General features: G+C 51.8%; 1 protein-coding gene and 1 long non-coding RNA gene across 2 annotated transcripts in view; one reads left to right on the top strand and one right to left on the bottom strand.

Annotated features, from left to right (window-relative positions):
• Positions 1-12,006, top strand: part of SLIT3 (slit guidance ligand 3) — a 592,234-nt gene extending 580,228 nt beyond the window's left edge. The window contains exons 33-36 of the mRNA XM_036106743.2: positions 7,280-7,434; positions 8,842-9,127; positions 9,865-10,070; positions 11,607-12,006. Coding sequence (XP_035962636.2) covers positions 7,280-7,434; positions 8,842-9,127; positions 9,865-10,070; positions 11,607-11,842 — 883 coding nt within the window. The 3' untranslated portion in view covers positions 11,843-12,006. The remainder of the gene's footprint in view (positions 1-7,279; positions 7,435-8,841; positions 9,128-9,864; positions 10,071-11,606) is intronic.
• LOC144378828 (uncharacterized) overlaps positions 10,515-15,285 on the bottom strand; it is an 81,209-nt gene continuing 76,438 nt past the window's right edge. Inside the window, exons 3-4 of the long non-coding RNA XR_013445609.1 lie at positions 11,589-11,942; positions 10,515-10,793 (exon numbers count right to left, since the gene is read on the bottom strand). This is a non-coding gene — a long non-coding RNA (uncharacterized LOC144378828). The remainder of the gene's footprint in view (positions 10,794-11,588; positions 11,943-15,285) is intronic.

Below are 15,285 nucleotides of genomic sequence, written 5' to 3'. Positions count from 1 at the left end.
GAAATCAAAATACTAAATACACAGAAGCAAAACTGTCCCACAGGTCTGAGAGGGAGCAAAGTTTCTTCCCTCACACTTACTCTCATGAAGGCCCCCAAAACAACTCCAACAAGCCCAGCTGAAAACCATCGGTTTAAACCAGTGGTTCTCAAAGTGGGGTCCCAGAGCAACAGCCCCGGTCAGGAACTTGTCAGACATGCACGTCTTCAGACCTCACCCCAGGCCTACCGACAGAAGCTCTGGGGTAGGGCCCAGCCATCTGTTTTAAGCCTCCAGGTGATTCGATGCCCAAGTCTGAGAAGTGCCAGCTTACACAGAATGCCCAAGCCTGAGAAGGCCATTTGTGATGGGTTTTGAAGAAAGGGTGGAGTTACATGAGCAGGGAGAACAGGTGGGCAAGCGGGCTGGGAGAAGAGCAATGACAAGCCTAAGGGACAATACAAAGGGGTGGACCAGAACAGAGGTGCACAGCAGATGGTGGGTGGAGGGAACCGGCCAGGTTAGGACAGTTGGGTACAATGGACACCAGGAGAAGGAGCTCACCTCAGGAGCCTCAGAGTTCCCTGGAGTCAGGGCCTCCCAGCATCTGTGTTTCTGGAGCGCTGGTCATGGTCATGGGCCTGTGGTGTCAGACACACCTGAAATCCTGTATTTAAAATGGGTTTGTTTCCAAACAGTCTTGTCGGTGACAGGACTGTTGGTGTCCCTAGTGCGCTCTTTCACGCACTCTGGAAACATCACTTTCCTCCCCTGTGCACTGTGCAGAATCGCAGGATGCATTTCAGGGGATGTTGTTGAGGGCTGGGGGGTGAGAAAGTGCTTGGCAAAATGAGCCTTGATGTGGGCATGTCGCAGACAGAAGGTGACAGCCAGGCTTCGAGAGAGGCTGGGCTCTGTCCAGAGCTGGGAGCTGGGAGCCCGCACTGACGTTAGCTGTTGGGGGGTGGTTCGGTAAAGGGGTGATGTTGTCGGTGAGAATGCTGGAACCCTTTGCTGACGCCTGCCTTGGGATGTGAGAATGAAATGGGAACCTAGGGAATTGCTCTCTCCTCCAGCCCTTGTCAGGGAGCCAGGGGGCTGAGGGTTAGCACGGAGCCCTGGGGAGACCCCAGGCTCTTTCTCTTACCCATGGGACAAACCCAGTGAAGGATGCCCATGCCTAGGTCCGCATGCCAAGCCTAGCGACAGACCCTTAGTGTCCTGCAGCCCACAGACTAAAGGGCCCGAGGCTCCAGAAATCCTACATTTAAAATGGGTTTGTTTCTAGACTTCTCGGCGGCAGCACCCGCTCTGCCCCCGCAGTGCGCTCTTCCACTCACTCAGTAAACATCTCCCGGGTGCCTTGTGTGGGCCGGGTCCTGGGCGAGGGATGGGGGACACAGAGTTAGACAAAACACAGTCCAGGGAAGAAGGCAGGTGTATAAACAAGCAGTAGTCACACAGGCAGGATAAAATAGGTCTCCCGGAAGACACTGGTAGATGCTATGGGACATCGAAGGAGCAGACATTTCTGCTCTGAGGATCAGGAAAGGCTCCCTGGAAGAAGAGGTAACATTTGAGCTGAGGCTGGGGCCAGGGCTGACAAGCATTTCCACAGGTGGAGAAGTGAGAAGGCCCTGGGCAGGGGAGACCCCATCAGTATGCACAGAAGCCATGCTGTGGGGGGCTGGGGTTAATGGAGGGCACAGAGTCGCTGTGGTGACCTTTGGCCATCTAGAAAGGCCTCCTCAGCCTCAGGGCCAGGGTGTCAAACCAAAGCTGATTTACTCAGGGGAGCTGGCAGCTTGCAAAGTTCTGCCCACTGAGGGCCCCGGACAGCCCCTGAGTGAGAATGAGCAGTCAGCACTCCCAGCAGGGATTTACAGGCCTGCGGCAGCTGGACACTGAACCACCTTTATGGGGTGCCTGATATTTTTCATCTGCCCAGCTGCATTCACAGGTGGGGGTGCTGGTGCTTCAAGGTCCTACTCCAGGCCCTAAGGCAAACACCCAGAAAAGCCTGTCTGAGCCTCTACCAGCATGGGAACAGGCTGCACTATTCCTGAGTTCCAAGACTTGTCAGAGGGACTTCAGGCATTATTTCCTACGGCGAGGCCCAGGGGCCAAGTGAGGTAACAGACTTGGGGCAAGTGGACGGTGGAAGCCTGGAGAGCATAGGCTTTGTCCGAAGGGACCGTTGACCTCAGCTCCAGCAGATCCTGCCATGTGAGAATGCAGATCATCAAGAGAAGCTAGAAACTCGGGGTTTCTATGTGAAATAGCTCAGTGTTTAAATGTGGGCCACAAGAGAGCTCTATCTAGCCCACAGTGCATGCTCCCCGAGTCTAAATTACCACAATCCCATCCACTGCCAAGGTCTTTGTCTCACTTGCCCCTCACCACAAGCCCCAGGCAAGCGTCATCACTCCTATTTTAGGGATGAGAAACATGATGCTCAGATGAAGTCTTTGGCCCCAAAGCACACAAGCCAGTAAAGTGGCAGAGCTGAGATTCAAACCCAGGTCAGGCTCCCACCAGAACCCACTTTCCCACCATGCTGAGGCATGAAGGCCAGGGTGAGAGAGAGTGGGACCATGCAGCCAGGGTCCAGGAGTTGGGGGCGGGGCGGGGGCGGGGCAGGGGGCGGGTGTCCCTGCAGTGTGGTCTTGAGGTCTCAGGCTACTGCTTAACTGAAATCCAAGGGACTATTTGGTCCTGTGAGGCTCTATCGCCACCTAGTGGCCACAACTCGGCATCCAGGTGAACATGCCCAGTACCTGGAGGAATGACGGTTCATCCCACAGTGGAGTAGAGTCCTGTGGCTTCGGAGCTTGGGTTTCAGTCTTGCCTGCACCACTTCCACTTTAAGACTGTGAGCTGGACACCTTAAGTCTCTGAGCCTTAGGCCTCTTATCTCTAAAATGGAGAAAAAATTGTACCTCCCGTGTGGGGGTTGTTAGGGTTAAATGAGAGAATGCAGGTCAAGTGCTTAGCACAGAGTAGCACAGTGCCAAGCCCTGTAAAGCACTCGATATTAAAAGCAGAAGAGAGGGGGCGCCTGGGTGGCTCAGTCGTTAAGCGTCTGCCTTCGGCTCAGGTCATAATCCCAGGGTCCTGGGATCGAGCCCCACATCGGGCTCCCTGCTCTGCAGGAAGCCTGCTTCTCCCTCTCCCACTCCCCCTGCTTGTGTTCCCTCTCTCGCTGTCTCTCCCTCTGTCAAATAAATAAATAAAATCTTTAAAAAAAAAAAAAAAAAAAGAAGAGACGGGCATCTGGGTGGCCCAGTCGGTTAAGTCTGACTCTTGGTCTCAGCTCATGTCTTGATCTCAGGGTTGTGAGTTCAAGCCCTGTGTTGGGCTCCACCAGGGCAAGGAGCCTACTTTAAAAAAAAAAAAAAAAAAAGGAAGGAGGGAAGGAAGGAAGGCTCTCAGAGCCCAGTTGTCTCCCCTGTAATCCCTACATGTCTCTCCAGGAGACTAATTATGGGGCTTGGAACCACAGTAGGAAAAGGGGAAAAAAAGTAAGAAACGGAGCCATCCTGATTTGTGAGATAATGGTGAAAAATCAGGGACTGCAGCACCACCTACCCCAAACCTCCAGGGACCTACAGTGTGAAAACCACTGGCTTTAGGCATCACTTCCAGGACCCTATTAACCCATGAGCACCTACTGGCACAGGTTATGGGAAGTTTGGATTTGGAACCAGTCCTGACTTTGAACCTCAATTCCACCACTTCCTAGCAATGTGTCCTTGGTCAAGTTATTTAGATTTCCTCCCTGTAAAATGGGGCTCATGAGTGCCTTCCTGAGAGATGGTTATGAGCAGTGGAAGCAGACAGAAACCCAAAGCCCTGGGCAGCTGGAAGGTTGCGAGTCAGTAGAAGAGTTCTTCCAGGGTCCACGAACCTGCCCCCCGACTCTGTCCCTCCTGCCACACCCAGCTCCTGCAAGCCCAGGGTCAGGGTGGAGGAGATCATCATTCCACCTTCGAGCGCTTGCTAGGTATCAGGGACCATGTGTTGTCCATCAGAACATGGCGAGGTCGACATCCGCACCATCGCTGTAGTGTGTAAGTAGAAACTCGGGTTTACGGAGTGATGGGACTTGCCCAGGGTCCCTCAGTTGGAAGACCCATGTGAGACCAGATCTCTCCACTCCCGAGCATGAACTAGCAGAAGAGTATAGCTGGAGGAAGGGGCCTGCCTAGGACTCTCCCTTGTGGGAATCAGAGGAGACCCTCCACAGACCCAAGCGGCTGGGGCACTGGGGAGCCTAGCACTTAATCGGGGGCAGGGGGGTGGCTCACATGCGCTCTGCTCCTGCAGCTCCTACCAAACCACTGTCTCCAGGCTGGGGCCCTCAGTGGAGGTGTACCAGGGCCTGGGCCAGCACAGGGAGCACAGGAAGGAAAGCAGCAACGGGCTTGGAGCCCGTGGCCAGGAAGGGGTTAGTGGTGTGTGTTTGCTGTGTCTGTGTGTGTTTATAATGGAAAAGCAGCTGCCTCGGACTCCCTGAATTTTAATGTTGGAAGGGAATGCCAAGACCACCCACCCAGAGTCCCAGCCTCTCTACGACTCCCTGACAGGTGGCTACCCAGCGTTAGTTACACGGCTCAGGGGATGGGGAGCTCATTCAGGACAGCATCAGTTTACCAAATGGTTTGGGGATACAGCTGCATGTTCTTGCATGTATGTTTAAAAACTGTGCTAGGACTCCAAGTCAGAAGCTTGTAGTCTCTGCACACCAGCCCTCATTCCCCCACCCACCATCGACTCGTCTGTGGGAACACAGGTCTCCGCCTTATCCTCAGCTCACTACTTAGAGTAGTCAGAAGCTACTGAAATAGAACAGCTCTACCTTCGTATGACTTCTTGGCTCCCCATCACAAATGAGATCCTCCAATGGACTCTTAGCTACCACTCCACCCCCCATTGCCCTATTTCTTGACCTGACCTTACACTGATATGTTGGTCGTTTGGTTTAGAGGAAAGGCTAAGGAAATGTGAGCTTCCTGAGTGTCCTGTTTGCCACTGATCCCTAGCACCTAGGACGATGCGGTTCCTAGCAGACATTCAGTGGGTGGGTGGGTGGGTGGATGGATGGATGGGAAATGGAGGCTTGGAAGGGTAGATGATGGATGGAGGATGGATGGATGGGAGAGAAGAGAAAGTTCATGATGGGTTTGGGAGGGTCCTGAGCTCCTGCATGTCCCCCTCCACCACCACTTTCTCCCAGAGCAGGAGTCACTAGGTTTGCCGGCAATGGTAGGTTCTTACGGTTGTTAATACTCCAACTAACACTACTGATAACGGCTCACGTTTTCCCAGGAGTTTACAGTCTACAAAGCACTTTCAAGTACATCCTCTGATTCAATTATCACGGTAATTCTGTCAGGTTGTTCTCCCCCTTTTACAGACTGAGACCAGACGGGTTCTGTTTCTGAGTGGTCACAGTCCCGCCAAGGGGCTAGGACAGACTATGCTTTCTCTGCTCCACCCCAATTTAGCCTCTCTTCCCCCAAGTATTTTCCTCACCTCTTTGCTGAAATTCACTTCAGTCACTGAGGCTGCTCCTGCCTGCCAGGTGATCTGGCACGGGATCCTCTTATTGGAGCCAGTTTACTAGGGGATTTGTCAAGGAGATCTCAAGTGGACATGGAGCCTCCGTATTCACCACCCACATTTGAATGGATAAGGCAGAGTTCAGCCGCCTCCTCAGAGGGCCCTTTTCAGAGAGGAGTGCCACATTTCCAAATGCCTATCACCTGCACTCACTGCTCCCTCCCAGCCCCAGCCAAGGATTGAATTGTGGAAAGAGCAGAACTTTGGGAGTCCAAAGTTTTGCCTATGCATTCTATCTCTGGAACATACTAGCTGGGTGAACTCCGACAAATCCTTTCACCTCTCTGGGCCTCAGTCGTCTTACCTTTGAAATGGGGTATCTGACACCACTTTATAGAATGATGATGAGGGTCCAGTAATAGGAGAGAGCCATTCAGCACGATGCCTGGCTCTTGGGCCTCATCAGCCCTCGCTGAGGGCCTGCTGGGACTGCGGGAGGCAACATGGGAAAGGGGCATCCATGCGGGCTTTGAAGCCAGACGTACCTCAGTGTACAATCCTGCTCTAGGACTCATTAGTTGTGGGGACTTAGGAGCATTAGTTGACCTCCCTGAGCTTCTGTTTCCTCATCTTTTTTTTAAATTTCATTCATTTATTTATTTATTACTTATTATTTATTTATTTATTTATTTGAGAGACAGACAGTACCAGTGGGGGCGGGGTGGGGGGGAGAGGGAGAAGCAGACTCTGTGCTGAGCAAGGAGCCCAACATGGGACTCGATCCCAGGACCCTGGGATCATGCCCTTAAGCAACTGAGCCCCCCAGGAGCCCGTTTCCTCGTTTCTATAATGCTATTAACATGTGGAGCAGCGTTGTACGGTATTAGTAATCCACATTCGGTAAGAATACTGCGGGAGGTGCAGGAGATGAGTTTAGATGGGACAAACTATTGACACTTTGAGATCCTTTTTTTTTCCTTATGTACTAGGAAAAATATAAATAACCCTGAAATATTCTTTTCATGGACAGTATTCTTTAGAACAATGCTAGCTTATATTCTTACTGATGTTTAAGGGGGAAATGGAGCAACTGAAGAAAAACATGTTAATAATGGTCCTAGTGGCATGCCGTAGAGGAAAAATTGAGAAGGCGGTCTGAGGAAGGCATTTGCTTAACTCTGTAAAATTCTAGAAAGAAATGCGAATAATATAACCGAGTGCACAACCTGACCCTAGGCTGAATCTTGTACTGGAAGGGGAAAATGCTATAAAGATATTTTTGGATCCACTGAAAAATTAAAATTCAGCCTGATTAAATACAAGTGTGGTACCAATGTTCCAAAGTTGAAAACTGCAGTGTGCTTATGTAGGAGATTATCCACGTCCTCAGGAAATGCACACTGAGGCATCTGGGGATAAGGGTCAGGTATGTAACTTCTAAAGGATTCAGAAAAACTATGTACATATGTATATACATATATGGGTATGCATGGCTATGGAGATGGACATACAGACAGAAAATAAATGATAAAGCAAATGGGGCTGATAGGAGAATCTATGGGTGTAACAAGTACTCTCTGTACTGTTTCTACGTTTGCAACTTATTTAAGTTTGAAGTTATTTCCAAATGAAAAATAAAGCAAAATGCAAGTAATGCTGGCCAAGTTCATGGCCCAGTGCCTGGCTGTGGGAGGCATCCAGCAAACCCTCTCATTCTCACCCCTTCTCTTCTGCCCAGTGTGGAGACTGTGAATGATGGGCAGTTTCACAGCGTGGAGCTGGTGATGCTAAACCAGACCCTGAACCTGGTGGTGGATAAAGGAGCCCCCAAGAGCCTGGGAAAGCTCCAGAAGCAGCCGGCAGTAGGCATCAACAGTCCCCTCTACCTCGGAGGTAAGGCCCTTCTCCCCTCCCATCTCCACCTCCTCCACCTCCACCTCCCACCCACCCTCTGTGTTTGGGCACCCACCCCGGCCTACTGGCTGGGGTTCCCCTGATCTCAGCATCCACTGCCAAAGCATATCAGGGAAGGCTTCCTGGAGGAAGTGACAACCAAGCTGATCCCTAAAGGGTAAACAGCCAGATCGCGGGGAGGAGGAGGAAAAAGGAGAGAAGACAGGCTCCTTCTGGGGAAGTACAAGTGTTTCAGGAGATGAAGATGGTGGGAATGGTGGGAAGAGGTGAAGATGGAATGGGGAGGGAGGAGATGGAGGTCAATCCAGGCCCCACCAGTTGCAGACTTCAGTCACATTCCCTCTGCTCTGCCACCATGTCAGACACTGTGAGGCTCAGGTGACACATGTAGTCCGTGTTTGAGATGAAGGCCGGAAAGGAAGTAACCACCTGGCTGGCAGAGCCTGGGCCTGAAATGCAGCCCAGGGTCTGTACTAAAAGGATTATGTGCAAAAAAAAAAAAAAAAAAAAAAAAACCATCACCAGAGCAGCTTGTTCAACAAAGAGATTCCCAAAACCTCCCTGCCAAGGAATGCCCCCTCTGGAAGGCCCAGGAATGTGCATTGTTAACAGCTGGTCCAGGTGCCAAGGGCCCAGGGAAAGCCTTCAGTCAAGAGCAGTCCCAGGGGGCGCCTGGGTGGCTCAGCTGGTTAAGCTACTGCCTTCCAGCTCAGGTCATGATCCTGGAGTCCCTGGATCGAGTCCCACATCGGGCTCCCTGGTCAGCGGGGAGTCTGCTTCTCCCTCTGACCCTCCCCCCTCTCATGTGCTCTCTCTCTCTCTCAAATAAAATCTTTAAAAAAAAAAGTCCCAGAAGGGACACAGTTTCTCCCCCCACTGAAGATCCCCAAAGTTCCACACATCAAGGCTGCTCCCCCACACCCGTTCTCTCCCAAACTCTCGCTCTCCCACCCTGTGCTCTGCAGGGCTGTGACAAGGGGCAGGGGAGGCCTGGTGGGGACAGCAGAGGAATGGGATACACCCTCTGTTCCCTGCCTGGAGGGGGTGGTCCTCCTCTGTCCAGCCACTGTGGCCCTGTGGCTAGCCAGATCTTCTCTTGTTTTCTAGAGAAGCTTGAAATAAGGGTTTTTGTGGGACGTTTTCTATATTTAAAATGTTGGCAACAAATTCACATTTTTTTAAAGAGAGTGCAAGGCAAAGGATAGGAGCCCTTGTGTGGACAAGGTCCCAGGTTTTGGTCCCTTCCCTCTACCTGAACAGCAGAGGCCCAGAGCTGGGAGTGCTTAACTGTGAGCACGTGGAGACCTCCTTGGCGCTCTGAGGAGAGGCCTGGGCTGGTGGGCAAGGGAGGGTCTTCAGGCGGCTGTCCTGGCACCCCTCCCCCAGGCATCCCCACCTCCACGGGCCTCTCGGCCCTGCGCCAGGGCACGGACCGGCCCCTGGGTGGCTTCCATGGCTGCATCCACGAGGTGCGCATCAACAACGAGCTGCAAGACTTCAAGGCCCTCCCGCCACAGTCCCTGGGAGTGTCACCGGGCTGCAAGTCCTGCACCGTGTGCAAGCACGGCCTGTGCCACTCCGTGGAGAAGGACAGCGTGGTGTGTGAGTGCCACCCAGGCTGGACGGGCCCACTGTGCGACCAGGAGGCCCGGGACCCCTGTCTGGGCCACAGGTCAGTGTCCTGCGAGCCCAGGCTCCCCGCACGGACTCAGTCCCTGCCTCTAGCCCGTCCCCACCCGAGAAGCGGCCCTGGGGAAAGCCGGAGGGAGTGCAGTCAGACCATACCCAGAACCTGTGTCAGTGTGACTGCTCAAGCGGGCAGGAGCAGCTCCCTCTTAGAGACACCGTGTGTGAGCACCTAGCTGAGAGTACCTGTCTCCGTCAAGCAGAAGGACGGTGAATTTCAGCATCCGTTTCTCCGTCTTGGAGATGTGCCTAAGACTATCTGCGGCATCGAAGCAGCAGAGGAGAGGGGGACTGTAGAAGGTTAAGAATGATGTCCGGTGTAAAGCACTCAGCCAATGCCTGGCACTGACGCGGGTGGTGGCGGTGACAGTGACATTGTTAATTCAGGTGTCAGAGCAATTAAAACGTTTAGAGACTGCTTCGCTGCTTCGGAGCAGGGACCCGCCACTTGGATAGGTGACTTCTAATGCCTGTAAAATGGCCAGCCAGCCAGCCTCGTGGCCCCAGCTGGCGGCTGACTTTGGGGGATCCGAGCCTCCAGCAGGTCGGACGCTGATGCTGGGCCCCTGGGCTAGCAGGGGGCGGACCGTGGGATGGAGAAGACCTAAGCTCCACAGCTCTGGGCGCCCCGCTCGGAGCCTGGGCCCCGGCTGCGGTGGACAGAGAAAGCCTCCGCGGCCCGCTCTCTGCCCTCCCCCTTCTCATCCTGTCCTCTGCCAACAGCTGCAACCATGGGAAATGTGTAGCAACCGGGACCTCGTATGTGTGCAAGTGTGCAGAAGGCTACGGCGGGGCCACGTGTGACCGCAAGAATGACTCCAGCGCCTGCTCTGCCTTCAAGTGTCACCAGGGCCAGTGCCATTCCTCAGATCGAGGGGAGCCCTACTGCCTGTGCCAGCCTGGCTTCAGTGGGGAGCACTGCGAGCAAGGTGGGTCCACTGTGCGCAGGGGAGGGGCCGGAGAGGGCCACGGGGGCAGAGGTGGGCTGCAGGATCTTGTGACGTCGCTTTCTAAGCTTCAGTCCCTTCACCTTGAAAATGGGGGCAACACCGTCCCTCTCTGAAGCAGTTGTGCACTCTATGTAACTAATTAGCCCCGCACCACAGCGCAGCAAGGCCCTCCTTCCTCCCCCCTCCTCCCCTCCATGCCCTTGGCCCGTGTAGTGTGTTCAGTTTTTATTTTCCTGTATTTGAGCCTATTTCAAAATGAACTATATCAAAATTCAAATCTACCTCCCCTTGGAGGGCTTTTTCCCCTGCATGGAAACAGAGAGGTCTTCCTCCCTGCGCCCAGATTCCTAGGCAGACCACCCTGTCGGTCTCTAAAGGACTTTCACATTTATATGTCATTGAAATACTGTTCTCAACCCAAACTGACCAGGTTTTAAAAATTTTTATTAAGTAATATATTTTGAAATAATTTGAGATTTAACAGAAAACTTGTCAGAAGATAAAGAGCGCTCACATTCCCTTCACCAGACTGCCCAGTGACCACGTTACCACATCGGCTCTTGTCCCCTGCCCCACATTGTTACAAGATAGTGAGTGCCTGTGTGTACAATCTCATAATCTAAAGAAATTACATCATGCTTACCATAATTCATTAAAATGCATTCAGCCCTTTCTCATTCAGTCTTCTCTGAGGCTCGTAACCTGTGAAGCAGTAGGAAGAACAGGGAAATGGGTCACCATTTTCCAGACAAGGAAACCGGCTCAAGGATGGCCAATGTCTTCCTTCAGGCTGCAGGGCTGGGGATCTAAGCTCGTCATTCTCCTCAGGGCCTTGCTCTAGCCTTCTTCCCAATGTCACAGGGAAGATTCAAGCAGCTATCAGCGTTCATTAATTCCTCATTCAGCTCTCCTCTCAGGCAGCATGTCCCAGAGACACACCCCTGGGCTGCATCAGGCGCTTCGCCCTGTTCTGTTCCTGTGTAGCCCGACCTCAGTTTATCCTTACAAACACATTCACTTTGGGGATTATAGAATTAGTATCTCAACTCTATACCAGTGGGGACTGGGCCAAACTGGACACTTCTGGTTTTCAGCAAAGCCAGGAATCCCAGTATTTAATTGATCACCTGGGTTTTTAATGGTGACATTTAATTTGTTTTCTAAGTATAGGTGGCACAATCAAGATTTGGGGACAGGATTTAGCCCACAGCCTAGTACTTGGCCACATCTAGTGTGCTGTTTGAGTTCCTTGAAGGAAAGGACGGGGCCTGCTTTTGTTCCCATGCAATGCTCAGGACTTAGTTATAGATCTAGCAGCGAGGCTGGCCCAGAAAGGCACTCCGTATTTGTGGGACCGCTGGATGGGTTAGTGGGCGGGCAGATGGAGGGACGCATGAAGAAGTACAAAGGGTCTTCACGCCACACAAATGTTTCCCAACAGCCTGCCCAGGAACGGACCCTGGCTGATCATCTGTACCACCCATGCCCTGACCTTACCTCTTCTGCCCTCTGCAGAGAACCCGTGCCGGGGGGAGGTCGTCCGAGAGGTGATCCACCGCCAGAAAGGTTATGCCTCGTGTGCCACGGCCTCCAGGGTGCCCATCATGGAGTGTCGTGGGGGCTGTGGGCCCCAGTGCTGCCAGCCCACCCGCAGCAAGCGGCGGAAATACGTCTTCCAGTGCACCGACGGCTCCTCGTTCGTGGAAGAGGTGGAAAGACACCTCGAGTGTGGCTGCCGCCAGTGTTCCTAAGGCCGTCGGCCCGCCTGCCCCCCACCTCTCAGACTCCAGCTTCGTGGGGCTGGGACAGCCATGTGGGACCCCCTCGAGATTCGAGGTGAAGAAGTAGAAGCTGGAGAGGAAGCAGAAGAAGAGAATATTAAGTATATTGTAAAATAAACAAAAAATAGAACTTATTTTTATTATGGAAAGTGACTATTTTCATCTTTTATTATATAAATATATCACACCGTCTGAGTATATGTACCATATAGTGAGTTATTTTTACCAAGTCTTGTGTATTTGTCACGTTTTTATAAACAGCTGTTAAAAATTTTAAGAAAAAAGACTAATAAAAATGTTTTAAAACAAAAGGGTAAGAATAAAGAAGTGCTAGCCTGTCCGAGGAGGAAGAAGGAAGTTTTTATGTTGATGAAACTGTATCGTGTCAACAGAAACCAAGACCTGCTTACTGAGCTCAGGAAAAGGAATGATAAGAGGAAGAGAAGGAAAAGATTTTTCTTTGTTTCTTCTTATTTTTAATGACTCTTTTTCTCTTCCCTAAAAGCACCCAGCTTTTAAGTCCTGGTTGCCGAAGCCCGTCCTTGCAGGAAAAGCCGCTGCAGCCCCGCCGCGTCCGCCTCACAGTCGCCGCCCCCAGCTGCCCCAGGCCGCCAGCGGGGTCTGAACCTACTGCAGACCCCTCTTTTCCCTCCGGGCTGGCCCTGCCTGCCACTACAGGGCTGTTCGAAACTCTGCCACAGGCTTCATCTGAGCCTGCTTTGCCACATTTAAAACACCTCCTCTTTCCCTGCCCCTCTCCAGGTGAGTCAACGGAAGAAGGGTCAAAGCCATCTCCTCAGGCCCCAACCACCGGCACTTCCTCTCAAAGTTCTGACCCATCCTCTTCCCTCCAGCCCATTTCACACTGGAGTGCAGTACTAGGAGAGCAGGCAGCCAGGGCTGCAGAGATGAGGAAGGCCAGGAACCCAGCCTGCCCATAGCCCTGGTAGAAGTCCAACTCTGGAAAGTTCTGGGAGGATCTTGCTATAGGACGAACAAGCCTCTGCCACCTGATCCTCCAGGCCACCCTCATAAGTTGTCATCACAACGCCTTGCTCATCTGCAACACTTTCCAACGCATATCTGTACTGTACCTGATTTTATCCATGTAATCCATGCTCCGTGCAATCCCTGCTCCCATAAGGAGGGTAAAGCCAGATGGCCCCATTTCACAGACAAGGAAACACGCCTCTCTCAAACTCTGTATCTTGCCTTAAGCCACATCTTTGATTAAGTAGAAGAGTAAGACTCAAAGCTCTAGATGCCTTTTCTAAAGAGCAGAAACGCAAGAGATTCAGGTTGTTCATAGGACAAGCCCTACCAGGAAAAGAAAGTAGATGTTCTTTACTATTTTTCCTGCTTGTGTTCAAGTCTTGTTCTGTTCCCCAGTATCCAGAAAGCTTCTAGACAGAGTTACATATCAGGGAATGTGAGCAAAGGCAGCCTGCCTGAGGGAGACTTGCGCCTGTCTCTCAGCTCCCCTCAGCCTAGTACAGATGGCTCAGCGGCTCAGCTGCTCACACCAACTCCTTGTCTCTCACTCATCCCTCCTTTCCCCTGGGAGCCTCCCCTGTGGAAGTGTCAGGCAGGAAAATGTGGGGCTCAGAGGACCTTCCAGCATGGAGGTTCCCCAGAGGAGCCTAGTGGTTCTGTGAGGACCAACAGTGGGCTAAAGATTCCAAGAATCAAGAAGGAGGCAGAAAAGGAAGATGGGAGAGCACAAGGGAAGGGGGAAATAAGGAGGGAAGGAGGAAGGGAAAGAAGGGATAGGGAGGGAAGAACATAAGGAAGAGCGGGATGACGAGAAGGAAGGAGGGAAAAGGAGGGAGAAATAAAATGGAAGAGTTTACTTAAAAATGTGTGTACTAATACACATTATGTTCCAGGTACTTAGTGTACTTATGGTGGATGTGTTTCTAATATTAACAGATAGATTCACTTAGTACTTACATTATACATCAGATACCGTTCTAATTTATATATATATATACACACACATATTTAATTCTCAAAACCACCCTGTAGTAAAGACATTAGTAACCCATTTTACAGTTGAGAAAGTTGAGGCACAGAGGAGTTAAGGAACTTGCACAAAAACAGATGCCTAATAAATTATAGAGCCAGGATTTGGGCCCAGTTTGCCTAACTCCAGAAGTTACTCCTCATGGGAAGGAAACATCTGCCTTTGAGGATCCTACAGTCCAGGGCAAAAACAATCATGGGACAACAACTTTATTATAGGAGTCCCCTCATGGCAGTATAAACAAGGGAAGTCACTGTCCAGACTAGGAAATCTCCAATCCTGGGTCTTCAGGGATGAATAGGAGTTTGCCGGGGCAGGGGTAAGAAAGGGAGTTGAACTTTCCAGGGAATGGCTTGTTAAAAAGCAGTGAAACAGGGAAAAGACCCAGTATGGGGAACAGTCAAGAGGTCCAGGGTGGCAGGAGTGTGGGATGCACATTGGGGAGCAGAAATCAAGGGGGGCAGACATGAAGGCAAGGGTTCAACCAGTAAGAGCCATGTATGGCAGGCTAGAACACAGGGACCCTGCAGTGTTTTTAAGTAGGGGAATAGCAAGACAAGCTCTGATTTAGGAAGAGAACTGGTGGCAAAGATGACACAGGCTTGGAAGAGGAGAGAGCGCTCTGCCATCCAAAATGGCTCTGGGGGCTTCCCAGTTGTTCACTTGAGTTTGTTGTCGCTAAACAATGCCAATTTCCAGATAGGTCCCAAAAGTCTTTGTGGTAGCTCCGAAGTTCTCTCCTGAAAGGGGTCTTCCTGAGATCTGTCCCATACCCTTCCCCATCCCTCGTGCCGTCAGCCCACCTCACCCACGCAGGTAAACCCTAGGCTTATTCTACCGTCAACACTCCCAGCTAGCCACTCTCCACAGAACATGAAGCCCACTCGGCCTACCATCTTGAGAGCCGCGCAACCAGGGTCACGGACCTCTGGGAAGACTTGCCAGGCTACCAGCGTTCCCTTGGCCTCCCCCACAGAATCCAAGGCCTGCCTCTGCAACCATGCCCTGCGCCCCCCGCCAAACCCAGCTGCAATCAGCCGGCCCAGCCAAAAGGACCAGGTCCTTAATGTGGCTTGAGGGTGGTTTTGAGCCTTCCCCTCAATTTTGGAAGCCCTGACTTTATGAAATGCCTAATGCAAGATTAAGAAAATTCTCCCCAAAAGGAAGTTTCTCTAACAAACGCAGATTAAAACGCTCTTATTTCAACAGCCAAATTCTAGAAACAAAGTCCTCCAGGGCAGGAAGAGTTCAGTCAGGTAACTTGCATGCTTCAAAGTATGGGTCCCATGTTTGCGTGTGGGGACCGGCATATGTGAAAGGGGGCTTGGGCTCGGTTCCCCCTGAGCAGGATTCAGGGGAAGGAAGGGAGAACCCCTTTGACTCAACCAAG

This window comes from Halichoerus grypus, chromosome 2 (genome assembly GCF_964656455.1).
Source record: "Halichoerus grypus chromosome 2, mHalGry1.hap1.1, whole genome shotgun sequence".
Taxonomy (NCBI): Eukaryota; Metazoa; Chordata; class Mammalia; order Carnivora; family Phocidae; genus Halichoerus; species Halichoerus grypus.
Note: the sequence above shows the minus strand (reverse complement) of the source record. Positions and strands in the feature narration are given on the sequence as shown.